The sequence below is a fragment of the Carlito syrichta genome, unplaced genomic scaffold, assembly GCF_000164805.1.
Source record: "Carlito syrichta isolate Samal-C Ts95f unplaced genomic scaffold, Tarsius_syrichta-2.0.1 Scaffold303111, whole genome shotgun sequence".
NCBI classification, from domain to species: domain Eukaryota; kingdom Metazoa; phylum Chordata; class Mammalia; order Primates; family Tarsiidae; genus Carlito; species Carlito syrichta.
Window position 1 is genome coordinate 593,229 of NW_007247207.1, and position 12,511 is coordinate 605,739.

The 12,511-nt window shown below is 39.1% G+C and overlaps 1 protein-coding gene across 3 annotated transcripts in view; it reads right to left on the minus strand.

The window, feature by feature from the left end:
* Positions 1-711: 711 nt before the first annotated feature.
* EPHA4 (EPH receptor A4) overlaps positions 712-12,511 on the minus strand; it is a 149,805-nt gene continuing 138,005 nt past the window's right edge. For 2 of the 3 annotated variants that reach the window (XM_008057704.2, XM_008057702.2), the window contains 4 exons: positions 9,958-10,151; positions 6,512-6,667; positions 5,248-6,166; positions 712-1,252 (listed from right to left, as the gene is read on the minus strand). In XM_008057704.2, the coding sequence (XP_008055895.1) occupies positions 6,052-6,166; positions 6,512-6,667; positions 9,958-10,151 (465 nt within the window). In that variant the 3' untranslated portion in view covers positions 712-1,252; positions 5,248-6,051. Of the gene's footprint in view, positions 1,253-5,247; positions 6,167-6,482; positions 6,668-9,957; positions 10,152-12,511 lie in introns of all 3 variants that reach the window. The other variant, XM_008057703.2, reaches the window with a different exon arrangement.

Here is a 12,511-nt window from a genome sequence, read left to right on the forward strand (position 1 = left end):
ATTACTGTAGAACTTTCCATGTAATTTGGGAACCTGAAATTGCTTGAGGCCATTTCATCCCAACTATCTTAACCTCAAGAGTCACTGGCATGTCTTTTTCTGTGATATTGGGAGACAAAGTATTAATCCAGAACATTATCTCAAAGCTGACACACATATCTACGTTCATCTTCAAAAGTATATGAATTGCATATATTTGTTCGCATTCAACAAGTCCATTTATGCAGGAAAACAAAGGCTACTTGTACTCCATTTGGGGTTACCAGACAAATTCCATCTCCTCCTCTCTCTCCATCAAGGAACTGGTGATTCGGATGAGTTCATCAGAATTTGTAATTTTGATGATAGGTTGTCACCTGAATGGATTTATAGTTTAAATTACTCCACCATTAAGGTGAAAATGCCTCTGTCCAAAGCTGTAGAATTCTTCTTAAGGTTAGTGTGGCAGCTACAAAACACACTTATAGATACATGACATATAACATGTCCGGGTTGTCTTTCCAAGGGAGTGGGCACGGTCTCCAGGCCCACTTTATCACTTGGCTCTTCATCTTGGAACTGGTGGAAAACCAGAACTTTTCAGGTGTAGCATTCCACAACAACATTCACAGGCAGTTCTAAGCATGAGGTTATACACACGCGCACACACACACATACATACACACACACTCACACCTATGTACACACATCAAAAGAGATAGTCAGCTCATATTTAGTCTAGGAAAAAAATATATTTATATCACTGCAATGGCACACCCTGGGTAAAATGTTACTTCAGCAATGCATATCATAGGCAGCTCATAAGAACTGGCTTTGTTTTGTGTGGTGGCACCTGACCTGGTGTCCATAATAAAACCTGTAGCCTTTGGTCACTTGCTGCCATACCAATGCAGCAGTGACGTACAGGAATGAAATATGGAAAATACATATAAATAAAACCACAAGAGTTTGGGAGCAAGGGCTCTGCAGAGCTGCTGCTGCGAGACAGTACATTCTTCAGTGCAACTGGAGAACAGATGCTGAATCTTAAATGTTTGCTGTTTCTTTCACTGGGAAAGGGGATTTGAAAAATCACACATTTATCCTTTTCAGGTATGAGTGTTGTTTCATCAGTGCCTTTGCCCCAGAACTGGTGTAATAGAAGCAGAAGGAACCCATTTAGACGGAACCGAGGAAGGCGTGTTCTGTTTTCTTCCATAGGCTTTGTAATCAACAGGAAGGGCTGTGAGGCCAAGATAGCAGAATCTATTCCCTGTAGAGAAAAGAACAAGACTTTAGACAAAACGTCAACCAATATTGCCAGCCAGTTGTCAACCATTATTGTGAGGAAGAATATAGGTTCATAGACGTTGTTATGGCTCAGTACGAGTAGTTCAGGAGGGAGATCGTGAATGCTTACTTTCCTCCTCTGAAAAACAATTACAACAACAAAAAATAATGTTTAACAGCTAATTACAACAACTGCCATGGGTACTATTCTTATCTCCATTACATAGATGAGGAAATGGAAGCACCGAGAGAGGTTAAGTAACCTGCTCAATGCCATATACTTTATAGTGGGAAAACTGGGATTAGAGCACACACAGCCCCCATTGATAGCCAGGCTTGAACCATGATGTCAGCACAGCCTGCCTTTGAAATGAAAATCCTGACTTGTTTCAGTTCACAATCCACCAAAAGTAAAAAAATAATGATTGAACAAAGTGTAAGCTAAGAAATAGAATGCATTAGTTGTATTTCTTAAAATGAAAGTAAGTTCTGAAAAATGGTAGTATCTAACTTAGAGAAAGAAGGCCTCATACAATCTGCACGTAAATGGGTGCCGAGAGAGAACCTGGGGCCAGGAGCACAGGGAGAGATGTGCTGTGCCAGCGATGAGGTCTTCTGGGCTCAAGCCCCCTTTCACATACCAAGATTAATCAGCTGCAGGTTAGAATTCCAGACATCAATCTAGAATCCAACAAGCTTGGCACAAAGCAGTGGAGTCATCGTAGCTCTGCATGGCCCTCTTACGTGTCAAATAATCAACTCAAATCAAAAGAAGCAATTTTTTTCTTCCACGTGTGACACCTGATCAAGTTTGCTTCTTGAACCTTATCTCCCACCACAGTGGCCTCAAGGGTAAGGCAGGGATTAAGACCAAAATACACCTTTACAGACAATCTTGCTTATTTTATCAAACCACTTGTTTGTATTGTACACTGCACTGTATACTTATCATGTAGGAAAGAGTAAACAAAATTTATTTTCTTCGAGGTCAATAACCATATTTCAAATTGTATAAAATACTTAGTCTATTTGGCAAGATAGAACTAAAGTCTTCTCATAAATTATTCAGAGATAAATTATTTATGTAATTGAGAATTGTAAGTGTGGGTTAGGGTATAACATATCTTCAAGAAGCCTTTTGTCAGCACTAAGGCTTTTCGTTTTGACAATTATGAAAAAATGAAAGAAAAGTGGTCAGATCTATTTTTCTAACTGTTTTCTCTCAGGAAATCAGTAAGTCCATCTAATGTATTTTTTGAAACCTGAATGTGCAGGGCAGGTATTTATGTGAAGGACAAGAAGAACATGAAATGATCTTCAAACTTTGGAGTACAGGCAAGACAACATGGATACAAACTTGTTGATGGTGAGGTTCTTTTGCTACTAGAATTTCCATTCTTAGAGGAGAGAGGTCTCATAAACACGTGTCCCCTTTCAGTCTGCCAGCCCTGTCTTTACTTAATGCCTACATATCAGTATATATTATATAAATACATTTGTAATATTGAACAGGCAATTTGAGGACTTAGTGTGTATGTGAAAATGATCAGATGTTTAAAGTGAAAAATGTGGGAATGTGAAGGCTTATATATAGTTAATGCCAGAATAAGAGTTGAGAAAAATAAGCCTTCTCTTGTCCTTTGAATTCAGGCAACTCTTTTATCATGGGGAATTTTTAAAACAGAGACCAGACAAGCATGTGGTCTATGTGGGGTCACGAGTTAAAGAGAATTTGTTGTGACTAAATAAACAAATCATTGTTTCTTTGAGTCAGTCATGAAGACACCAAAATATCTTTATCATCCAGTTATTTTCATTGCAATGAAGTTTTACTTGTGCGTATTGTCTTTCCAATAATAAAATAACAATTTCATAAATGTCAAGGCTATATAATGCATGTTTATTCTGCCAGGAGTAATTAGGCAAGTCTACCACCTTTTGTATAGGTATGCATTTATCCCCAAACTCTTATAAATCTTTTGAAAGTGAAGAAGCTTCATCTGTACGGACTGCTACCACTGAACTTCATTTCACCCCACTCTGGATTGTTGCAATAAAACATTTGGTATCACAAGTGAAAGACAGATGAATAATACTTGGACAACATTGGAGGAAGAAGTGCACCTTTCTTCTGTGGAGCTCACTGTATTTTACATAAGACTATTTCATACACACTTGTAACAACACCATGTATTAGGAAAGGTGTTATTATTAAGGTATCATTATCTCTAATTTACAGGTGGAGGAACTGACTTATAAAGAAAAGTAGAGTGAACTTCCCAGTGTCAACATTTCGGTTGGCTTTAGAATCCATAGCTGTCCAGATGCCAGAGTCTGGCTCTCCGCCCTGGGAAACAATGCAACAGTTCCATTGTTCTCAGATTTCTCTTCTAAAACTTCTTGGAGGCAGTGGAGATAGTTAACACTTTTACTGCTGCTGAATATTATTTTAGATACTTGGAAAGTCCTTTCTTGGCCTTTCCATTGGCCTTGACTCTAATATATGAGTATGTTAAAATTGTTAAGATTCATAAGGTGACCTTGGAATGAGATAAGATTTCACATGCTGCCTTTCTTTCAATCTTTACCTGATTATCTCATTTCAGACATGCTTGCTGAGGAGTCACAAAACGACACTAACATAGCACATAATGTTAACTGGTTAGGATAGCTTAGAATTGACATACTCTCTTTTGAAATGTTCTGTTTTGGATGTACTCACTGTTTAGAAAAATGCATTAAGTCTTAAGTTGTTGACTTTAAGAAAGCAAAACTTTTAATTATTCAGTATATGCAAGATAACATTCTGTTTTTATTTAAAATATAATGCCCTAATTCTATTTGGACTATGGTGATTGAAAACAAAATATTTGCTAAAGACAAATAAATATATATCTTTTAAAGCAAGTGAAAAAAATCCACACACACACACACCCCTACATCTTGTCAACTTTTAACATGAATAGCCAGAAGCCCTAGACTTCAGCACAAGTGGTGATAAAACAAAAATTGTTGGGGTAGTTTTAAAAACAAATTTCACATTCCTTCCGAACAGAAAAGCTTTTACAACTAATGTTGCAAAAAAGGTTTTTACTAAACTGTCATGATTTGACAGCATCAAATTTAACATTCCTTGCTCTATAAGAAATAGCTTTCAGGATAAAACCAAGGGGGATAAAAGGTCAGTAAAATCAGCTAAGCTCTTGTTTAAAAGTGATAAAAAATGAAATAACTAAGACAAAAAAAAAGTTAAAACTTTTAACTTTTTTGTTAAAACAGTCCAAAGTCAGGGCGTTGGCTATTAGGAATGAACAAAACCATTTAATTCACCTGTGTAAAGAAGAAAATTCTAAGATATAAAATAAATTGAAAGCACTGAAAATTGATAGATTTATGGATGAATAGTGTGTTTTGAGTAAGTTATTCTCTAATAATGACAAGGTGAATTCCACGTCTCACTATTGACATCTTGGTAAATCCTTTTGGCTGATCCTGTTTGGTACAGATGTTACTGGAGTAGGACAGAAAATGAGGTTGATATAAAAGATTCTCCAGGACTTCTTAACTGAAGTAATCTCTCCAAAGGATGGGACAGTTGATCTAACCCGGTTAGAGAGGAAAGTTCCTGAGTTACAGTCTGGTACCCAGGACATAATCAATATGTGTGGCATGAAAGAACAGCACCAAGTGATAAACCCTTTGTGAGGAAAAGCACAGCCAGTAGGGGTCTAGGCCCATCCCTCCAAACCTAACCTCATTTAGTTCATATTTCACGTCATCCTGGAAGACCAGAAGGGAAGTCATACTGTTTTTGGTCTCCTTTCTCACTGTCAAAAAAAGAACTGAAATCCTGAAAAACACCAAAACTACCTGAGAGATATGAAAGAATATTTCTAGTCACAGCATTTCAAGTGAGACCAAGTTTAAAAAACAAACATTTCATTGGAGAAAGATTTGATGCTGGTTCTTTTGACTCACCTTACAGATTTGGGGTTGCTTCTTTAAAAAAAGAAAGTGTGAAAGTTCCCCATTCAAGATTGTCACAGCCCACTGTCCATAAGGTAGTTACAATAAGTTTGTAGAGTCCCAAAATACGACTTTATATGGCACAGCCTCAGGCCCAAAGAAACAGAAACCTCATTTTGTCCAGTTAGGGGTTATGGGGCTTGGGTTTTTAAATTTTTTTTTTTAAATCCACTTTCCATTTCTTTCCAGCCCCCCACATCATAGGAATCCACTAGGTGGCCTGAGCACAGAAGAGGCAACACTGATGAGCCAGGTGGTTTCAACTAGGTTATTTTCCATGGTATGAACCAAGCCCTACAAGCCACAACTGAGTCCTTCAAAAATGCTCCTGGGCATGGTCGTCATTCCAGTGAAAAAGAGATGACTGTAATTTATGCCACAAACAAAATACTACGATTGTAATTCCAAATGGAGAGAGGATCAGGGATGTCTCAGAGAAGCTCAGTGTCTGGCAGCAAATACAGCATCAAAACTCGGAGGCAGTGTTCTATTTCTATAGGTACATGTATTTTACAGACTGGTGATGAACAGAAGTACTTCTGAGAAACAATTTGTTCCAGGTCTCATTCAAATGACCGGCTGTCATTTCTGTAAACCCCGCAGTTTCAGCAATCTGTACACCAAGCAATGCTGCAGATTTTTTTTTTCCTTTAATTTCAGAGGGCGAAGACGAAGTAAAAAAAGTGCAGTTCTTCAATTAAAGTGCATGGATGAGGTAAACTAATTTCAAGAGTTTTGAGTTTATTCAGTACTGGCTCAGACAGGAACCATTCTGCCGTGCATCTGCTGCATTTGGGTTCTCATCGCCTGAACACTGCTCAAAATCTTATTCTGGTGCGTGATGGCTGTGATGCCAATTCTTGCCAGGTCACTGTAGGCAGGGAGAGAAAAGAGAGAGGAAACAGTCATGAAAGCTGAGCATCTCCTTTCCTGGGTTTCATGCAAACACACATTTGAATCAGCCACAATTAATACAGCACAACAAGGCAGGTGTATTAAAATGTTTAATTAAGCAATTTAATGCAACAATGTAGGTGCTTTATAGAGGCTGGGTAAAATTATACTCAATCAAAATGAGAGGCATTCCAGTTTTCTTTCTTTTTAAAAAAAAAATGAGTAGGATGATTATGCAGCTCAAAGCAAAAAATAAAAATATAAAAGGAAAATACTATTAAATCTAGATTTACCCTTTCGTGTTACATCGCTGAGTACTTACTCCTGGTTCACGTGCACCACAGCCTCTAGTGTGGTATAACCAGCAGCTGTGAAGTTATCCTTATACCGGTCCATTTTAATGGCCTGGAGCCAATCACCCACTGATACCACGGCAGAGAATTCAGGGGAACTTGGATCCAACAAGGCAGTGTTGGGTCTAGAAATGGAACAACAAAGTGTAAGCAGGGAGGGTCTATTGGTGAGGACGGAAGGCTCAGAAGTCGGATTGCCTAAAACAGGCAAGGAGAATGAAAAAGCAAGGAAAAGGTTTTAAATGGAATAACCTTTGTTAAATTGTAACATATGATATTTTGCACTTAATTTCACAAGACTGGTAAAGCACGTGTCAGTCACTGTGTTTTTCTTAATTCTACTTCCCGCACTTGTTTTATGTGGCCCTCTTAGTGCATGAATGCTCATAGCCGGTCTTTTAACACTGCAGCCTGGGGTGAAGATCCAGGGAGCTCTCGTAGCTAAAACCTGTTCAGTCTTTGCAGAAAGAGTCCAGTCCCTTCCAGCATTGAATATTACAGACTTTCATTCGGCAACTATGGAAACCTTAGTGAAGTATGAGTAAGGAAAACTGAGAGCTTGCAAACTGCCAGACTGGATGGGAGCACAGAAAACAGCCAGAATTCAAGTCCAGCATGCTTCCAGCCAGGTCTGCAGGCCGTCTCGGGGCATTCAAACAAACCTGGGACAGCAGGGAGTTAATCCCCTCTTTAATCAACCCATGCCTGACCAGCACGACTGCCAAGGCTGGCAGAAAGAATGGCCACTTTGATCACTGTTTGGATTGTGGAATGTGCTTCTCCTGTTCCCTTGCTGGGGCTCCCCAATAATGATTTTAACAAATTCAAAGCACTTCTTATTAACTTATTTATTAGTTTACTCGTTTCTAAGCCCAGGTGTTTTATATTAAGTCACTGTCAAGAGCAACTGCAGGCAGGAATTTTGCCATTCCTGATAGTGATACATGATAGATCACTTATTTATGGAAAGTATTTATTAAGAGAATTATAGTCATCTGCATCATCACACTTCTTAATAATCACAGGGTAGACCTTCACAGGAGTATTTTATGCCACCTTCACTATAAGTACTTGTAGAGCAACACTGCTACTTGTTAAGCTATATTTTCTTGAACTTCGTTTTTCCCTAAAAAATTCCAGAATGTGATTGATCTTAATATTTTCATTTTGAGACTGTTTAAGAACACACATTAAAGTCAGAATTACATAATTACTATTAAATTTTCAACCAAAAAATTGTTTTTTTGTAAAAACAAAATGAAGTTGACATAATGCCCTAATTAATTTTCCACATAGCAGAATGAATCCAGTTCCATTTAAACATTTTTATTTTTACCTAAATTAATTTGATTTGATTACTTTTTTGTATCAATATTTTAACAAACACTTGTTTTATCAGTCAGTTTTATGTTCAAATAATACCTTGCCTTTGCAACTTTTTTTGTGTCCATTATTTCAAGTAAGTTCAATTTTCTGAGTAAAATTCTACAGACGTTTACAGCAAGAATAATCAAGTTTTAATTCTCCCAATTTTGAGTCAATAACAATTTTACCACATAGAGTTTTGGACATTAATCAAGTGTGGAATCATTAGCAATAATCTGGTTTTTTGTTTTTTTTTTAGAGTAAATATCAGATTTATTGAGTTTGCTGCAAGAAAGTAGTGGGCAGAAAAAGATAGCTGTCCACCAGCAATAAACTATTATTAGACAAAAACCAGTAGTTTGCATTTACTTCTAACTTTAGGCCAAAAGCATTAACAAAATAAGATGTAGTCTCAAGGTGCCTGCCAAGGTTAAAATGACCTTACAATGAAAATGTCCTCCCTCAATATCAATTAACTCTCAGGTCATTCTTTAGCTTTTTCTGGAAGCCTTTGTTCTCTTGGTGGAACATCATGACATTTGCCTAATTTTGTGCTGAATCGCATACCACATTCTACTGCATCCCATTATCAGCAAGCCATAATAAGCATCATAAGAACCATCCCTGAGAGACATTTAGAAGTGAAAATAGTGGATCCAATACCTTGATTTGTTCTGTACTTGGGTGCAAAGCAGAAATCAGGTAGTATTAGTGGCTGAACAGCTTATGCTAGCAGAACAAGCACCAAATACCAAAGAACTGGCCTTAGGACCCCCAGACAAAATACATAGGCTCTGGCACTGGATATCTAAACGGTGGAGGAGGCTTACCTTGGAATCAAAGAAGCCAGCTAGACCTCGAAAGAAGGCTTTATGTCATCTATTTCAGCCCCACAGAGAACAGAAGAACGAAAAATAGCCCCAAAATATTAGGAGATTTTTCTTTTCAATTCACACTGTTGCCAGGTGGCAGAGATAAGAAATGAATTCAGCCCTTTTCAATGTTATTTCAAAACAGCATGACCATCAAGCTTTTCGTATAGTGGTCAATGATAGTGGTTTGCAAGTCCAGAGAATACAGGGTATCTCTACTGTCTCCTCCACAATTCTCTCTTTCATGTCATTATAAGTGTTGTATACCTTCTCTCCTAGGATCTTTGGGCTAAATCTTCAGGAGAAGGCTGGAGGAGAACACCATAGAGCCTGCAAAGACTAGCAGGGGTTGGCTATTGTGTGGGGGAGAAATGGCCTTCTATTTTTAACTCAGGGTCATGATCAAAGAGAAGCCTGTGAGAAGCTCAAACTTGGAGATGAGTAGATGTCTCACCTCTTGCAGGCACGAGTCACTTAAAATTGCAATGCCTAAAGAGCTGTCCTCTAATCTTTATTTCTTACTATTCCAATCTTCCTGTTCCTTTTCAAAATATATCATCTGCTGATCTGAATGTCTTCTAAAAGTACATTTCATCCCATTTCCTAACTTTTCAGGTCTAGCATCATAAAGCACTACTTATTTCTTTGCTGTTTTTTTTTTTTTTTTTTGAGTTGGAGTCTCTGTCACCCAGACTGGAGTGCAGTGGCCACTCCCGGCCACCGCAGCCTCGACCTGCTGGGCTCCGGTGATCCTTCCGCCTCAGCCTTCCGAGTAGCCGGAATTATAGGCATGTGCTACCACACCCGGCTGATTTTTTTGATTTATTGTAGAGATGAGGTCTCGCTGCCCAGGCGGGTCTCGAACCCGCGGGCTCAGGCAATCCACTCACCTCAGCCTCCCAAAGGTGCGGGATTACAGGCTGAGCCACCGAGCCCGGCTTGTTATTTTTTTAAAACACTTTTTTTCCCTTACTACTGTTTGAGGTATGGCAGGGATTAGGCCCTTCAAAATAGTGAACATAACTACCTTAATCCACTAATTGAGAAAGAAGCCATCTAGGTTTCAGAGAGCTGTAGAGTGGCCTCTGATGAAAAGGTAGAGATTAAAATGAGTCACCACTTGCTTGCCACCTCTAACGTGTTCTTTCGTACATCACTATCAAGTAAGCATGGCTGACCTGGAGCTTTCCGTTCCTGTCCTCTTCAAGCTGTTGGGGTTGCGGATGAGTTTGTCCAACATGTTGACAATCTGCCCAAATTTAGGCCTGTCGCTTCTCTCCTTCTGCCAGCAGTCTAGCATCAGCTGGTGGAGTGCAATTGGGCAGTCCATTGGAGGGGGGAGCCGGTAGCCTTCCTCAATGGCTTTAATCACCTACGGAAGACAAGATGGTACGTTAAGCTGCCAAGCAAGCTGCTGTTTGAGGTTCACCCTCTCGACTGGCATAGTTCTTATCCATGAAGCTGCCAGCAAGCTTGAGCCTGGGAATGGCTCCAACTCCTTCATAGAAGCCAAAGCTGGACCTGAGTATCGCTGGCAACAGGAGAGAGAAGCCAGCTGTTGCTATGAGATGTTCTCAAATGGCAAGAAGTGTTGATCTAAAACTCCAAAGGGAAGATGCATCAACGTTAGAGATCATATGGTTCTGCCATGCCCCCACCCCACCCCACCCCACCCGCTTCTGCTGTTTGCCATCAGCACACCTAAATACTCTTAGCAAAAGAGACTCTGACCTAGTGTTAAAGACCTAGTGCTCCGTTGGGAAGCAATTAATAGTTGTCTCCACAATGGAGTTTTCTTTGCATCATTTTAAGCCTCTGTCCTCGTGCACAGACAGCTAGTGGGTCAATACTAGAGCCCACCTCTAGATGCCCAGTCAGTCAGCTTTTCTTTTGGAAGACTACCCTCAGACACTAATTTTGTATCTCTTTCTTTGTCTCAGTTGGCTGTCAATTGATGCTGTTAAAGGTGTAAGTAGATTAAAAACAAAAGTATTAGCGAAAACACCAAAACAACAACAAATTAAAAAATCCTATTTTTAGGGCATTTACATTAAAAGGGACTCTTACACATCTAAGAAAGAAAATAATAATGGTAGATGATAATTGTCTTATTGCCCAAGACTATTCAGAGTGGTCTCCTTGCCTAATAACACTCGTAACTAAATCATTCAACAGTCTTCCTGCTCATCTAATTTTCTACCCTGCTGTCATAGGCATTACATTATTTTCTTAGTGGCTTTTCTCTAAGCCCCCTCCCCTTTTTTGGGATGTAGATTCCTGTAATGTAAAATGGTATAACATGCCAAATTTAAAGTGGGAAACTTCTTCATGGTTTCTTGGCCACTCATAAACTTTGTATATGAGTATCCTCTGGGATTCTGGAGGTGATTTTACTTGCTTGGGGGGGTTTCAAAAGGTTTTATTTGTTTCAAATCACTCCATTTGATTTTTTTTCCCTTTCTACCAAAATGATGGCTGCTAGACAAAACAACCAGTGATTGCAGCCATCCCAATGACCACATTGGACTCACCCTGTGGTGGGTCCACTGACTACTTAGAAATTGGCCTTTGGCCGAGCTCGGTGGCTCATCCTGTAATCCCAGCACTTTGGGAGGCTGAGGCGAGTGGATTGCCTGACCCTGCGGGTTCTAGACCAGCTCGGGAAATTGGCAAGACATCAGCTCTACAAAAAATAAAAAATTAGCTGGGCGTGGTAGCATGCGCCTGTAGTTCTGGCCACTTGGAAGGCTAAGATGGAAGGATCGCCAGAGTCCAGCAGGTCAGTGCTGGGGTGGCTGTGAGTGTGCCACTGCACACTCCAGCCTGGGCGATAGAGTGAGACTCCAACTCAAAAAAAAAAGAAAGAAAAAAGAAATTGGCCTTCAACAGAAAATAGTCAATTCAGTTGGGTCCAGAGTCAGTGGATTAGTATGACTGGTCTTTTTAACAAGCACACAACTTCAATTTAATATATCATTTTGTGATTTATCAAGTCCTCTGATCCTTTCTCTCCCATGTATTTTACCAACACCTTGTTGTGTCAGTATTACCTACTGCTCCTTGTAAAGTAGACTTCTCTATGCTGTCTTACTGAGCCCTATTCTATTTATTTCAGGCAATTACACCAGGTCAGTTGAATCCCTGTCTTTCTTTTATCTTTCCAGGTGCATGATGTTGACTCCAGACTTGATGAAAACATTTTATATTGAATTGATGAGAATGCAAGCAACATTGGGCTGATGCCAGGATAACACAATTTGTGATAATCCCCTAGACTGATTAATACTCTTTCATAAGTTTCCTGTCTACTGCCAGCTTGGGAGATGGCTCATGTGTTAAAAAAGCATATTTTCTCAGATTACTGCTGAATATTTCGGGGGGTCAGAGGACACAAACAAACAAATAAAAATCTGCTAAATTTGACATATTTTCAGCAGTTACTTTAATTCTATTTACCATATGCCAAATGAATTCTCATGAAAGTAATTCTCCAGATACATTTCCTATTGATTCCTATTCTACACAAAATCCAACACAGAGACAGACAATAGATCAATATTATTTGTGAGCAAAAAATGGTTTCAGATACTCTTTTGTGGATAAAGCCGGACAACTGAATGTTTAAAACAACAAAATTGTTTCAACATATATAGAAACTGTCAAAATTACAGGACTGAAAATATTTAGGTTGGAAACAATGATACTCTGCTTTTATGAATATTTGGCTTGACA